Source organism: Tasmannia lanceolata, unplaced genomic scaffold (assembly GCF_043159265.1).
Source record: "Tasmannia lanceolata isolate RefF3 unplaced genomic scaffold, GAP_Taslan_0.1 ptg000006l, whole genome shotgun sequence".
Classification (NCBI taxonomy): Eukaryota; Viridiplantae; Streptophyta; class Magnoliopsida; order Canellales; family Winteraceae; genus Tasmannia; species Tasmannia lanceolata.
The window spans coordinates 18,244,816-18,260,574 of record NW_027518683.1 but is presented as its reverse complement, the minus strand read 5'-3'; the positions used below and the strand labels follow the sequence as shown (position 1 = coordinate 18,260,574).

The 15,759-nt window shown below is 37.6% G+C and overlaps 1 protein-coding gene across 3 annotated transcripts; it reads right to left on the bottom strand.

Moving 5' to 3' along the window:
• Positions 1–1,286: 1,286 nt before the first annotated feature.
• Positions 1,287–14,010, bottom strand: LOC143879991 (uncharacterized). 3 transcript variants are annotated; one of them, XM_077382735.1, is made up of 4 exons: positions 13,886–14,010; positions 13,225–13,346; positions 8,935–9,113; positions 1,287–1,933 (listed from the first exon to the last, which is right to left on the bottom strand). In XM_077382735.1, the coding sequence occupies exons 2-4, from the start codon at positions 13,330–13,332 to the stop codon at positions 1,348–1,350; spliced, it is 873 nt and encodes a 290-aa protein (XP_077238850.1). In that variant the 5' UTR covers positions 13,333–13,346; positions 13,886–14,010; the 3' UTR covers positions 1,287–1,347. The 3 variants fall into 3 exon arrangements, with proteins under 3 accessions (XP_077238850.1, XP_077238848.1, XP_077238849.1); XM_077382733.1 differs by having other exon boundaries at positions 13,759–13,896; XM_077382734.1 differs by lacking the exon at positions 13,886–14,010 and adding an exon at positions 13,561–13,718.
• Positions 14,011–15,759: the final 1,749 nt, after the last annotated feature.

Genomic DNA, 15,759 nt, shown 5'->3' with positions numbered 1-15,759 from the left:
ATAGAGCACATCCTAATCCATTGCCCCTTCTCTCATAGCATCTGGATGAACATCATCAAAGCTTTTGGGCTGTTTTGGGTTTTTGAAAAGTCCACAAATGTGCCAAAGAAGCCTTTGGTAGAGGTATTATATGAATGTGCACCACTTCTATCATATTCTCGGCCTGCCAGAGTTTGTGATGCCAACAAAAGCCTTTGGTAGGACATCTCATCCCCCATTATTGTGCTGGGGTTCACACCTTTAATAAAATCATCTCGTTACCTTTTTAAAAAAGGCAGGTCCTTTATGTGGTTGTCCACTGGGCAACAAGCCTCCCCATTTTCAGAAATAGTTCCCCAACTACTTTCTAAGGGTCCTGAGAGGAGATTCGGATGACTTGTTGTAGGAAAGTGCAGCACAAGTGGATCCGCGTCCGGCTAGCATTGTGGGGGGGGGGGGTTGTTTTTCTGAGGAGTTTGGAGAAAGAGATTAGGTAGGCCATTTCGGACCCTGTTGCGAAGACAGGTTCCAGTAAGGTGGAGGCACAAACACTTCCCTATTGTATCAGTTCCATCTCATGTATCAAATCTTGTTGGGTTATCTGATCATTGAGAGTGATTCTCTTAATGTCATCAAGTGAGTGAAAGAGTGCCTCCCATGGAAGTTCATATCTGCTAGTGAGAGGGTATTCACAATTTGATCGAGTCATGAAGTTGGGATTTGGCACGTCCGGCGATCAACCAATTGAAAAGTACATTGGCTTGCTTGTTCTGTAGTTGACAGAGATGAGATTATGACTTTTGATTATCTTTTTCTCGGAGGGTTTTTTATGTACTCTTATGTATCTCCTTTTGTTTCATTTTGTATTGAGTCCTCCATGGTCTCTTTCTTCTTTTTGTTCTATTTTAATGCTATCACTAAAAAAATAAATAAGAAAAAACTTTTTTCCACTTGCCATCTCTAAGAACATATTGAGTCATGAATTTTAAATAAATCAATTTGAAAACCATAACTAGTTCAGCGGGACCTGTTCTACCTGTTGACCAGGAAGTACGCTCGCCTAGTAGGAAAACTCCTCAAAGAGCTCTGAAATGGATCTATGTTTTAGGTTAGTGTTTACAACAAGGAAAAAATGCTTAAAAGTTATAATAGCAGCAATGATATAAGCAGAGATGGAGCAGGAAGTTGAATGTCAGCAGGGACTTTACCCCAACTTTAAGACATGTTTGGAACTATTCAGAGTGCAAATATGTGAGTCACAAAGTCAGGTGCCAGTAAAAAGATTAAGTAAAAAAAAAGATCACTAATATCCAAATAAAACCCTTCATATATGTGAAACTGATGTTCTTAAAGCTACAAGTACCTACTTCACAAGTCAACATGAGAGGCATGGTGGATACACATAAACCACTGCCCATCAATCCTCTCAAACACATTAGTTGCAACTTGTTTTCCCCAACTGCTGCTGCCTTTGGTCTTAACCACTTCCATGCAAGTTACATACCCAATAGCACCTCTAACATGAACTTCCACATTCTTCAACTCAATCTGGAGTGGGAATTCATAATCAGCCCCACACACATGCTCCCAGCTCCCCATGACCAGATCATAACTCGATATTCCTCCTGCACCTGGGTGTACACAATAAACATTTTCCCTTTTCGCCCATATGGTGTGCATGGCCGCCAGATCTCCATTCCTGAATGCATTGTAGAACCGGGCATTCGCTGCAAGGACTGAAGCCATGTTGTCTTCATGGAGAAGCCGAAGATTATCCCTGATTTTTGCCGCTTGGGCGTAATTCTCCTCCTTGATGGCTATCTGTAAATCCTGCTCTAAGGTTTGCTCATCCAAGATCATGTTTTCGCTGCTAAGAGTTCCCTCTGAGTCTCCACTTTTTACTTGGGATGGTCTCCATGCACGCAGGTGGGAAGTTCTATGAATGGGTACTGCACTGAATAAATACAGAATTAGACTCAGTTACATATGAGAAATGTAATTTTCATATAGTTAACAGTTTAAACCCATGAATGAGATTACTTTGAGATTTTTCTTTTTCCCAAGACATGTAACCACAGATCAGTGTGTGACTAGTCTGTGTCTCTTATCCACACAGCAATTGCAAATGTAAATTGAAGGTGATGGACTATAGGTCCATACTTACCTATGAACTAATGATCCATCAGAATAAAAAGGATGGTACCATAGATGACTACTCATGGACAACTTGTGTCAAAAAATATGTATAGTAGCCTCTGAAAGTGAAGGCAGCAATATTAGTTGGTGTATTCCAGTGAAAATGTACCAGCAAAGCAGTGGCAGTCAATAGAATAGCAAATGAAGGAATGAGGCAGCAAAGAGGTCTTTTGTACAAGTGTATTTTTTTTTTTTTTGAATGATAACTTTTGTACAAATATTATTGCAATAAAAAGCTTAATATCTCTTACCCTTGCTACTTATTAAAAATAAAATATCAAAAGGCCATCTTATTCAAAACCCCAGAATGAAATCCCTTCTCACATCACACTTGAGATGATAAATGGGCAAAATAAGCCTTTGGTAGAGGTATTATCATGAATGCTTCTCAAAAAAATAAGCCATTTACTTACTAATAAAAGAAAAGTTTTCCGGTTAAAATGTACCAGCAAAGCAGTGACAGTCAATAGAATAGCAAATGAAGAAATGAGCCAAAGAAGTACTGAGTACAAGCAGTATTGTTGAACCAAAGAAGTCTTTTTTACAATTATTATTGCAATCAAAAGCCTAACCTCTCTTGCCCTTACTACTAATTAAAATATCAAAAGGCCATCTTATTCAAAACCCCTAGGGGTCTCAACTCTCAAAGGCCATCCTAAGGTCCAAATTTTAACTTTTGGGTGTCGTTTAAGTCCCTTAAGTTACAGTAGGGGTACCATAGTCTTTTTCTTCATCTAAATCACTATGTTTTTTGAGTTATTGAGTGTTTAAAATAGGCTGCACACATGTATTACGAAAACTCATGCGTTGATCGTATTCATCAAGATTTTCATGCACGTCCTCTAGCCTTGGAGACTACAAGTTCTACAGAGTCAGGAGTTCATGTCGGAACAATTATTGACGATACCTCGTATAGAGTACGATAGAGATTAGGGAAAGCTATTGTAAGAGACGAACATGTTTTTTATCTATTGTTATAGCCAAAGCACAAAGAGTACGTTGAAGGTGTACCTTATGATTATATTACTTCGGACCAATAAAATGATTGCCCAAAGCTTAATGTGCGTTGGAAGTACCTAATTTGTTGGAAAGGACGGTAGTTTGCGACATGCTCTTGGATGACATTTGAAAAACTCCCACTACTAATGCTGACCATTGTACTTAACAAGGTCAAGTTTTTAAGCGAGGGAGTATGATGAGGACCATCCTAAGGTCCAAATTTTAATTTTTTTGATGTCTTTTAAGTCCCTTAAGTTATAATAGGGTTACCATTGTCTTTTCCCATCAAATTCACTTAAGCTTTCCGAGTTATGAGTGCTTTCAATAGACCCACACATGTATTACGAAAATTCTAAGTGGGAAGAGAGTCTAAGTCATTAGAGAGTATTTTAGTCCAAAAGTGCTAGGTTTTTTCAGGGTTCTAGAATTCTCTAGAAGTGCTAGGTTTTTTCAGGGTTCTAGAATTCTCTAGTTCCCTTCTTTTTCTAATATATATTGTAAGCCTCATGCACTTTTCAATACTGATGGATTTTTATTTTTTTGAATGATTTTTCAATAATGATGGATGATACAGATGAATGAATGAAAAAGATTGTTGCTTGCTACTTTGCAAAATTATGAGTGGGAAGCCTTCATCCTCAAGGCGCGATGCCGGGGATATTGCTAATGTGATTCTAACATAATCTTCATCTTTGGTGAGATGCCAAAGAAAACTCTTGGTGAAATGCCTTGAGACAAGTATCTTATGTTTTTTCTTCCTTGAAATCTAGATTTCTCCTATTTTATCTCTGCTTTTCTTGTTTTCCTTTATAGAAAGGACATGCCTGGGAAGCGGAAATATTCTTTCTCTTTGCCTAAAACCTCAAAGCCCTATTTTCTTTTTCTTTTTGTTTTACCCATCCCATCCTGCGCCCCTTAATCTTGCCTACCTGCACCTTCCCAGCATACGTCTGCACCTTCCAAGCATATGTCTGCACCCTTCCAAACCTACCCTACACCTAGTAGAAATATTTTTCAATTTAATCACAAATTTTAGGACACATGACTCTAATTTTCAAGCATGTCTGCACCCTTCCAAACCTACCCTACACCTAGTAGAAATATTTTTCAATTTAATCACAAATTTTAGGACACAGAACTCTAATTTTCACCCCGCCCCTATTCTCAAGTATATTTCCTCATATTCTTAAATCATGCAGATTTTTCAATTTCTTTAAAACTCAAATGCCTTCAAGAAACTGTCCTAAACTCCTCAATCCGTGATTAAAATCAGGAGACATAATACTTTCAATAGATTTGTCTTACATCAGTTTGGCATCAAAGAGAAGTATTAGTCCTTCCTCCAATCATCCTGCATCACCTAGAATGACATCCCTTCTCACATCACACTTGGGAATTGGGATGAAGAAATACCATGATTGAGCTATTGAATTGACTACAATCATGATTAGTAGTATGCCTTGTATTAAAAATATGCAGTGGGAAACACCATCCTTGGAGTTAGTATCAAAAGACATGGTGGACTGCTTTTTCTCTCCACTTAGTGAATTTGATCCTGAACTAAAGCTGCCCACAACATTACGAGAACCTTTTATCTGACCGCAGATCCTGCAGGTTCTGGTCTCATCATACATATATTCAATTGAATCTATATTTAGATGCACATTGTAAAACAGTTTAGATAAATAGCGGATTTGTAGTTTGTGTGGCGCTCCTAGTTGGTATTCATATCTTAATGAAGCTTTTTCAGACATATTTTTCCATTTATGGTGAAAGAAGCCTTTGGTGGAGGTATTATCATGAACATTTCTCAGAAAAAAATTGTTATACCTACAAAAAAAAAAGAAAAAAAAAACTAATACATAAATGTTTCATTTTCAATCAATCAAATCCCAAATAATCCTCACTTTGGATCAGAGGTTAAATATTTGAAGGTTTTATGGATAAAAAGACCAAAACAAACTAGATAATATAAATTATATCTGAGACTAAAAAGGCATATTGTTATCTGTGCTTTTTGTATAGGGATCGTAAAAGGAGAAGCTTAGCTTGGGGCCCTTCTCATTTGAGGTAAAGCTTACAAAACTCAAGAAGCTTCTGAGCTTGAAGAAAAAGTCATGCCAGCTCACCAAGGTTAAAGGTGAAGACTTACATTGAATTATTTGATCAGTGACAGGAAGCAGAGAAAGACTAGTTCAGCTAGGTGGCTTGGTTTATGAAATGGAATATTGTGTTATACCAATTGGTTGTTCAGAGCAAGATTTAATGAAGAAACACTTGGACAGAAGATATATATATATATATATATATATATATATATATATATATATATATATATAGAGAGAGAGAGAGAGAGAGAGAGAGAGAAGTGTAGCAACACATACGTGTAGCTAACTTAGCTACACCGACGGCTTAAGATACAGTGGGCCCCACATTGTTTGGGTGAAGCAAACCATTCATTTGATGGGCCCTCACATAGATAGGGTGTGCCCAAAAAATCAGCTCCATAGGATCATCCCAACCCTACAATTTGTGGAGGCAAAAAAGGACGTGTAAAACCTTCACATATCTGTCCATTTTTGCCTCCACAATTTGAAGGGTTGGGATCATCCAATGGAGCTGATTTTTGGGCACACCCTACCAATGTGAGGGCCTATCAAATGAATGGTTTGGATCACCCAAACAATGCGGGCCCACTGTATTTTAAGCCGTCGGTGTAGCTAAGTTAGCTACACGTATGTGTTGCTTCACTTAACTCATATATATATATATATATATATATAGAAAAGGGACCGTACTCGGTCTAGTAGATAAGCTTATCTACTCAGTCGACCTAAAAACTGTGGGGGCCCACATTTTTTGGGTGATCCAAACCATTCATTTGAAAGGCCCTTACCTACAGAGGGTGTCCACAAAATATCAGATCCATAGGATCATCCTAACCCATCCAAATGTTGAGGGGAAAATGGACAGACACAGTTTGTCCACCAATCTGCCCATTTTTCCCTCCACTGTTGGATGGGTTAAGATGATCCTATGGGGCTGATTTTTTGTGGACACCATATCTAGGTAAGGACCTTTCAAATTAATGGTTTGGATCACCCAAAAAATGTGGGCCCCCACTGTTTTTAGCCGACCGAGTAGATAAGCTTATCTACTCGACCGAGTATGCTCACTTTTCTAATATATATATATATATATATATATATATATATATAGAGAGAGAGAGAGAGAGAGGAAAAGGATTGTACGCTCGAGTGCCCAATCACATATGGGCCCACTTTGTCAGGATGATCCAAAACATTCATTTGAAAGGCCCTATCATAGATAAGGTGTGTACCAAAAATCAGCTCCATAGGATCATCCTAACCCATCCATTTGTGGAGGGCAAAATGGACAGACCACAAATCTGCCCATTTTTGCCCTCCACTTTTGGAGGGGTTAGGATGATTCAATGGAGCTGATTTTTGGTACACATCCTATCTATGATAGGGCCTTGCAAATGAATGCTTTGGATCACCACAAAAATTGTGGGCCCATATGTGATTGGGCACTCGAGCGTACCATAAGCTTGGTACGCTCGAGCGTACAATCCTTTTCCTCATATATATATATATATATATATATATATATATATATATATATATATATATATATATATATATATATATATATATACACATATGAGAATAGAGTTCCTAAGGTGTCACCTCATATAGCTTATATGAGGTGGCGCTTAAAAACATAAGGGGCCCACTTTATTTGGATGATCCAAAGCATTCATTTGATACACCCTCACATAGATAGGGTGTGCCCAAAAAATCAACTTCATAGGATCATCCTAACCCTTCCATTTGTGGAGGTTGAAATGGATGGGTATAAACCTCCATAAATCTACCCATTTTTAACCTCCATAAATGAAAGGGGTTAGGATGATCCTATGGACCTGATTTTTTGTAGGCATCATATCCATCTAAGGGCCTTTCAAATGAGTGGTTTGGATCACCCAAAAAATGTGGGCCCTTTATGTTTTGTGAGCGCCACCTCATATAAGCTATATGAGGTGACACCTTAGGAACTCTATTCTCTATATATATATATATATATATATATATATATATATATATATATATATAGAGAGAGAGAGAGAGAGAGAGAGAGAGAGACAGATATGCGGCCAGTTAGTGTTCTCCATCTGAGTTTCCCGCGCCTTAGCCAGAGTTTTAACGATGTAAGGTAACTTACTTTTCACCTATTTTGCATACTGAGATAAAAATTATAGCTTTTAAGTGATTGATATCCACTGTTTACAGGTATTTTTTGGGTTAAGAAAAAAAAAGATCATGTGATATATGTATGGCTCCTTTTCCAATCATCCCTGAATTCAACACCCTTACCAGATCAATCAGAATTGAGGCTATCAAATATGTCAAACAAAAGAAACAAAGACCATGTGATGTCTTCTTTATTTGCAGCAAAGCCTGAATTGAACATCAATTACAGAAGAATCAAGAGTCGAATCTATAAAAGGAGTCAAATACAACCATTCAAAAAAAAAGGAGTCAAATACAAGACATAGAGGATCGGACAACTTAGTTCATATTAACAGTGAATAATTTTTCTCTTATACGTGAATAAATTTTAGAAAATCAATCATATGGAGGCCCATTTAAGAAGTCATAGGATCAGTGTCCTCTGGGTCAGTTAGAGGCATTTAAGACTAAATATTATTATAGATTTTAAGCCTCTTACTACCATCTGGATTTCTCTCAGTTATTGGGGATGGTGTCTTTTAACAAAGAACAAATAGTATTAAAATCTTCTTCAGCCATCTTTTCTTTGGTCAAATCTCTCAGGCAAAAAGAATGGAAACAGAACAACAAATGAAACAGCCTCGGTAAACTCCGTTAATAATGAAATTTGTCATTGTCGATTTTTAACCCCAAACCCATGTGAGACTCAGATAGCTAGTTGACCCAGGCAAGTAAATGATTGACAGAGTCGATTTTTATGAACTCAGTCGAGTCAAAGGAAATCTTGATTGACTCGATAGGCCAAACTCAGACACGGGCGAGAACCTCATCAAGGTAAAGCCAAGTCAACTCGGACAAGTTGATGGTCGACTTGGGGAATTTTTAAACAGTAACTAAAACACATACCCTTATTGAACTCAACAGCGCCATAAATGAAGCAGTACACACACATAACATGTGCATCTGTGCGTGTATAGTATAAACTGTAAGGTACTGCTGTAGAATATTGCTCAGGGGTCCGTAGGACAGTATCCCAACTATTCAATTTTCAAATCTGAATCAGAGAAACGGATGATTGTCTAACTTCTAAGCAACACATTCATTTCCTTAATGATCAGGTGTTTAGCGAATGATGACCCATACACACTACACAGTATAAAAGGATGATAAACAGGGAAGAAACACAAGCAAATATACACAAAAAAAAACACACACAGAGAGAGAGAGAGAGAGGAATGCTGCATATGAGCACATGCACACAATGTCCAAAAAATGTACTAATAGGTGAATGGTGTAAACTCAATTGAGAACAAAAAATTGAGTCCGAAACATAGATAACTTGAAGGTAGAGGATCACACAAACTTGCAAAGCAATACATATGAAATACAGCTTCCATATAAGACCATGAAGATTGTGTTATCTTGTTATTGCTGCTTTAAAACATATGATAAAAAAACAGATGTAAAAGAATAGATAAAAATTGTGATAGATAAAAGGAAAGCATACTTTGGAGGTACCCCGGGCTTTGACCACAAACTGAATGATGATACCACATTTGCTATTGGATCCCTTCTTGTCTCCCTAGGTGAATCACCAAAATTGATGTGCACAGTATGGAGGCTGGATGAGACTGACAAAAGTGGCCCAGCATTATTTACGCACAACGATGACAGATTGTTGAGCTCCTGACAGTCGAAAATATTCAGAACTAAATGGTCCAAATTTAGTTAAGTGTCCAAATTTAGTCCTCATTACATTTGAAACTTTGATAACATTCAGAACTAAATGGTCCAAATTTAGTTAAGTGTCCAAATTTAGTCCAGAAATTTGGTCCAAATTTAGTCCAGAAATGGTCCAAATTTTTTCACTTTTCGAAAAAAAAATCAGAACTAAATGGTAATGAGGTCTATAAATTATCCATGCAATATTCATTTCCACGTCAAATCTAGTTAAGTGTTCTAATCTCTTGTTTATGTCTTGAGTCTTATGATATTTAAACCCGTATCCATATCCGTATAACGGATTTTGGGAAATGACAAGTTATAGTGCCACTTCTTATCTCTGTGACCGTATCTGTATCCATATATGTACGAAAAATACCTTGAATCAGACGTGATAATATAGAAGAAGATACAAAGAGATGGAGAAACCATATAGGAGAGAACTCTTTTGTTTTCATTGAGACGTCATGTAAGACAAACAATGACTTGTATGCATGCATTAAACAAACGACCAAAATACTCATAATGAAGGGTACACAACCAAACATCCATAGTCTATTACACTCATAGTTCATCACTCCACCTCAAGCTCATGAGTTCCATGGTCAGCTTCCTTATCAAGCACGAATGATGATCCGTGGTAAGGTCCTTTGGGAAGATTTCTGCTGCCTAATCTCAACTGGATAAAAAAGGAAAATGAACTTCACCACTCTCTACCTTCTCCCAATCAAAGTGATAATAGATTTCTATATGAAAATTTGGATTCTAAGAAAGTTAATTGCACTTTGAATGTTGCAGTGGAGGATGTGAGGATCAGACCTTAGATACAGCTCTTGTTGTAAATTTCTAAACCAAGTAAATTCTATAGTGGTGGCACAGATCAGTACGCTGCTTTTGCACATGGTCTAGTAGTCGGATATTGTTTCTTACTACTCCATGTGATTAAACAATCACTGAATAAAGAGTGCAAAATCTAGAAACTGATATCCTCATATCAAGGTGTCCTGCCCAATATGTATCTAAGTAGGCTTCAACATTAACCTCTTTGTTCTAACAAGCTCCACAGAATAGCCCATGTCCTAGGGTGCCTCAATGTACCTCATAATTCACCTCTTTGGGTGCCTACAAGTGTTTCTACATTGAATCATGGAGGTATTGAGGGACCTTATTCTTTGCATATGTAATACCAGGCCTTCAGGTATTACACCACTTCTTCCTTCCCTCTTGCTGTTGACCTGCATCACTGCCCTAGGCAATAGCTGATAGCCACCTCCCTCCTCTTGCACTGCCAGTCAGCAACCTTGCTCCTTGCTTCCTTATTTCACTTTTCCCCCCAGTTTTTCCCTGCTCCTAATCTTTACCCTCTATCTTTGATCTGCTGCACATAGCTGTTGTCCTAAGTTTTTCTTGCTACCCTTTCACCCCTCTTGCTGCTCACTTCACATCTTTGCTGTCCTTTGCTGCCCTGATGCTCTCACATGCATTTTCACCATTTTCCCACATCATTTTTCACGTTGCCGGTGGTTGGTACAGCTCTTGGACAAATCACGGCGGTCGATATCGCTCATTCTCCTCTTGGGCTCTCTTACACATCAGGATTCGTTTGAGGCATGTCGATCGGGCGAGATCAGTCCCCTTGTTTTTCAGTTACATGTATTGACTACATGTTACTGCCCTCACCCCATTGATCAGCCACCCTTTCACCCATTATTTACCTTAAGACTATTTTACGCTAGTTTGGTGTACTGGGCCCTAGCTTTGATTTCATTATATTATTTCCAATCATAGACAGATTTTCTATGGATGCCTATTTATATACATATCTAATTTCTTGCTGTGATCTTATTATTCCATGTTTACTTGGATCGAATTAAGCTTATTGATGATTTCTCTTTAATGTGAATATTCGTGTGAAAACCCTAGCTAAGATCTTACCTCTTTTCTGAATTTCTTATCTGATTTTGGATTGGTAACACTAATTCTATTTGAAACTTAGACCCTTCATGCTCCTAAAAGTTCTCCCAGGAACCCAGGAACCTTAAGTTTGCAAGTTTGCACCTAATGACTAAGATTGCTGAATCACATCACGAACCCTGGGCTTGCACCATATATCTAAAGTTTTTGAATTAGTACCAGGGCAGATCTAAGGTTGGGAAGGCTGTAGGCTGTAGATGTAGGAATTAATAGAGGAACAGTATTGGATGTAGATATTTGAAGGGGGGAAGAGGGGGGAGAGCGGAGAGGAGTTGCCACGCGATACTCTTGTCCGTGTCCCCAGATCATTGGATTTATGGGGGATTATCAACAGTTTTTGTTGAAGTATAAATGATTATATAACACCAACACTAACAGCTTGAGCTTTTGGAGTAACTGGTTGTTTCACATGGTATCAGAGCTATTGCCTCACGGAAGGTCCTGGATTCAAAACCTAACAACTCCTTGATATTAAAAATCCACGTGTACGGCCAACTCAAAAGAGAGGCCACATGTGCCACGTGTACGGCCAGCCCAAAAAGCGGGGTCACAAGTGAAGGGGAAATCTTGAAGTATAAATGATTAAATAACACCAACTCTAACAGCTTAAGCTTTTGGGGTAACTGGTTGTTTCGCAGTTTTGTCTGAATTTTTAGAGTTTGCCTTACAGATTCTTGAAGAGTCCAAGTTTCAGACAGTTTCTTGCCATTGTCAGAATATCTTTTTTTTTTTTAGTTTTCTTTGTCAAACTTTGTCAGAATATCATTTTATTTAAATTAGAGTATATTCAGGAAGGTTGTTATTTGATGTAAAGGGTTCTATAGTAAGGAGTTATGATTATAAGTTCTAGACCTAGGGTTATATACATACACGTTCATTGTGTGGAGCAGGAACTCTAGGGCAGGTTACTAATGTTAGTGTTCATGGCACTATGAACAGGCCTGGTTTTTCTTTCAGTGTTGTATGAACGGTTCAAGGAGGGAGTTGATGTGACTTTCTATGTATTTCTGCTGATATTTTAGTTGTATTCTGCAATTCTTTTTCATTAAAGATCAGAACCCATATGTATGTCAACTCGGGGGTGGGATGAATACGGGCAACAAAAGGTACAGGCAGTATATTCACAAATCCAGCCATTCCACAAAAAAAGTATATTCACAAATCCAATATGGTAACCTCTATGACTATGAGATGTTTCCCAAGGAGACATATACCATTAACATTATGGAGATAATTATTTCTGCAATCGAGTCAGTGTTACACATTCTTAATTATCATCCTGTGAGTTATGAATCATGTTCTAACGTGTGATTCTTTCCAGACTAAAGGTAATGAGACAACAATAAAAGATTACTTAGCTTGTAAATTTTAGATTGTTTTATGTTCTAGAATCAGGCTATTACAACATGTTATTTCATTAACTGAATGCACAGTGAATAGTGAGGCTTCACTTTTATTGATATACACTAGCATTTTAGAATCTTTTCTGTTTCTATAATTGTTTAATTTTTTTGATATTACAATAGTATTTTAATATCTTTTCAGTTTCTAGATTTGTTTAATTATGTTAAACAAATTATATGAAAAACTCGATAGATAAGCCAAGTAATTGACCGAGTCTCAATTAAATTTCCAGTTTTAGGACATTGCTCCTAACATGTACAGACCTACAAGAACATTCAGCTGATTTCTTTAGGAAATCAAATCACAAGAAGCAATATTTCCACTTCAGTACACTGTTATTACTTATTAGTACCAAATCTAACAATAACATAAATTCTCATCTGACTATTGACTAATCATTTCAATCACATTCATCACAACCAAACTTAATTGTTGAAAGGAAGTTGGAACATAAAATTGAGATTGCCCTCCCATCCTATCATCTCTTGCAAATTGAATTAAAAGGAACATTTTTTCTTCATTAGAAAATAAACAAAGAAATCAAAGCTTTCAAAGAAAGGCAAGCCTTCTCCATAAACCTCGAATAGTCAATAAACTAATTCATACAAAAATAAAGAAAAAAAACAAAAGCAAATAAAAAACAACAATAAACAAGGCAATAACAAAATCAACAACAAATTCAAAAGAGAAAAATTACCTTGTTGCGGAAACCATCCCTATAGATTGCAGACGGGAAATTAGACAAAAGGTTAGGGTTTGATGCGAGTACTGAGATGCATGGAACCGGCATCGTTAATAGTGACATTTAAAGACCATGAACTGCAAAAACCCAAATCATGAAAAGTTCAGAACATGAAAACCCAAATCATGAAACCCAACAACAACAAAAAAAAACTGCAAAAACCCAAATCATGAAAAGTTCAGAACATTGAAAGGAAAACAGAAACTGTGTGAAATCGATACGGATTGCAATATCCAGAGAGCAAAAGTGTCATCATAAAATGAGAAAATGGAGAAAGACAAGATATAAAACCTTGGAAAGAGAAAGAGAGAGGCAGATTTCAAAACCCTAGAATCAAGTAATGAGCGAGAAAAATTCAATAAGACTTCATAATATTCAAATGGGTATGGAATCGAGGCCAATAAAATTCTAGAGGATTCAGAGAATATAGACAGATGGGTAACTCGATATGCTTTAAAGAGATTAACAATAGGTTTTAAAGTGGTTAACCTCATAAATTCATTATCAGGATTTTTGGAAGCTCTAAGATTAGAGGAATAAATTCTGATTTTAGGGTTCATATAAAATAGATGCTCATGTTTTTCAGGCTGACAAAATTTTAAGCGATTCTGTACACCTCTATCATCTGTAGTAGTTTCATACTCTCATGATGTATCCCCAAACAGACCCGATGGATTTTTTTTTCCCGGAAAGCTGTGGAAAAGGCATTATTCCATACCAACCAAACAGACCCGATGTATTTTTTCATGATGCTTTATCAACGGGCAATTGGTTGGCCAGATGTGATGGCTTACAAGTATTCATAAATTCGATCGTTACACGTGAATATATGCTACACTTCTTAGTTTTTACACTATCAGAGGTGGCCCCAGAAGGAAAGAGGGTGAATACATCATTTTCCTGGTTTTCTAAAACATTAAGTAAAAACCCTCATATACAAACGCAAGGTTTAAAATTTCGGTTTCGGTACCAGTTTCGGTCCTCGAAATTTCGAAATTTCGGTCGAAAACTGGTACACAACCCGAAAACAATATTTTATTCCGTATTAAATTTCGGCCGAAATTTCTGTGAAATATTAAATTAATATTTTAAAAAACTGATTTTTTGGGTCGAAAAAACGAAATTTCGACCGAAATAAATGACAGTTTGAGTTTTGTTTGATTCGGTGTCGGTCTCCAAAAACGATGTACAAAGTACAAACGGTCTGCAATTAATGACCATATTTATGTTTGGATTTGACGGCTGTGAATGTACTATGTGCATGCCTTTGTGGGGCCGTTGTATATTCAAAGGTGGTGCATAAATTATGGTATGGTTGGAAAATGTCAAAACCAAAGTCACTTGCGTGTTTAATCATTGATGATGCTTAAATCTGTCCGAGCCCTTAAATCTGTCCGAGCCCTCGGATGGCTACAATGACGTTGGTCCCATCTGTCGTCCGTCCTATTCACGACTTGCACCCACAGACAACAGGTTAAGGACCATCCGGAGCTGGAACTCTGAGAGAACCCTCTATCGATCAAGTCAGTACTAAGATCAATTAGAATGAGAGCTAGGTATAAGGAAGCTAAAGTGTAATTACCTCATGCGTGACTCGTCTGTCCACAAAGGAGCTGATCATTTTGAATGGAGAGGAGGGTTTCTTTTTGTAGGAGGTTCTGTTGTGATGTGACCGTAGTATGACACGGCGGAGTCTCTTTGGTGGATCCGTTTGGTTGCCAGAATTTTTTTTGTTCTTGGGATTTTTGTGGAACAAAAAACTTTGGTGGGAAAAAAAACTCCCTGGAAGTATCCCAGTAAAATAAAAAATCCCATGTTTGGTTGACCGGACTATGGTGAGAAAAAAATTTGTTTTGTTAGATTGCTTGAACTATTGGGAAGAAAAAAAAATCTTCTGCAAGCTTATTCTTAGTACTTGGGAATATTTTGGGCCCACCAACCAAACGTGGGTTTCCTGCTGAAATTCCACAAAAGTCCCAAGAACCAAAAATATTCCTGCAACCAAACGTAGCAACAGGTCGGGTACAGGGTTTCCTGCTGCCCTCCTTATTGCAGCGCGCTGGGGAGGTTATCTCAGATGTTTCTCGGTCTTGTGCCACACATGTCTCGATCCGTCGGGGATTGAATTTTACCTCCATCAATCATAAAAGATACTTATTGGACCCCACTTCATCATTTTATGTGATCATATCCATCCATCCAAATGCAACTACAACTCCAGTCCAAATACTGTTGAGAACACCTCGATATGAACCATTAATTTTTGTAGTCTTCCATCCTATCATAGGATGTTCGCCATGGATGGGATCAAAACCATGTGGGTGCCCTCCTGATGCTCCTCAAGAACAACGGTCTTGATTTTGCATACGTGCCTTGTCCTCTTATGCTCTCTAAAACCCAAAGAATGCTCTCTATCATTGATTGTAATGTTAGGTCTAAAATTGGTAGCAGGTTATGGTAGGGCCGGAAGGGCTGATCTGACAAGCCACA

Bases quoted from the DNA above. Each gene is read 5' to 3' on its own strand.
- LOC143879991 (XM_077382735.1), bottom strand. From the start codon at position 13,332: ATGTCACTATTAACGATGCCGGTTCCATGCATCTCAGTACTCGCATCA. The intron at 9,114-13,224 runs GTAATTTTTCTC...TTCGACTGTCAG, and splicing joins GGGATGGTTTCCGCAACAAG to GAGCTCAACAATCTGTCATC. The intron at 1,934-8,934 runs GTATGCTTTCCT...GTATTTATTCAG, and splicing joins AAGCCCGGGGTACCTCCAAA to TGCAGTACCCATTCATAGAA.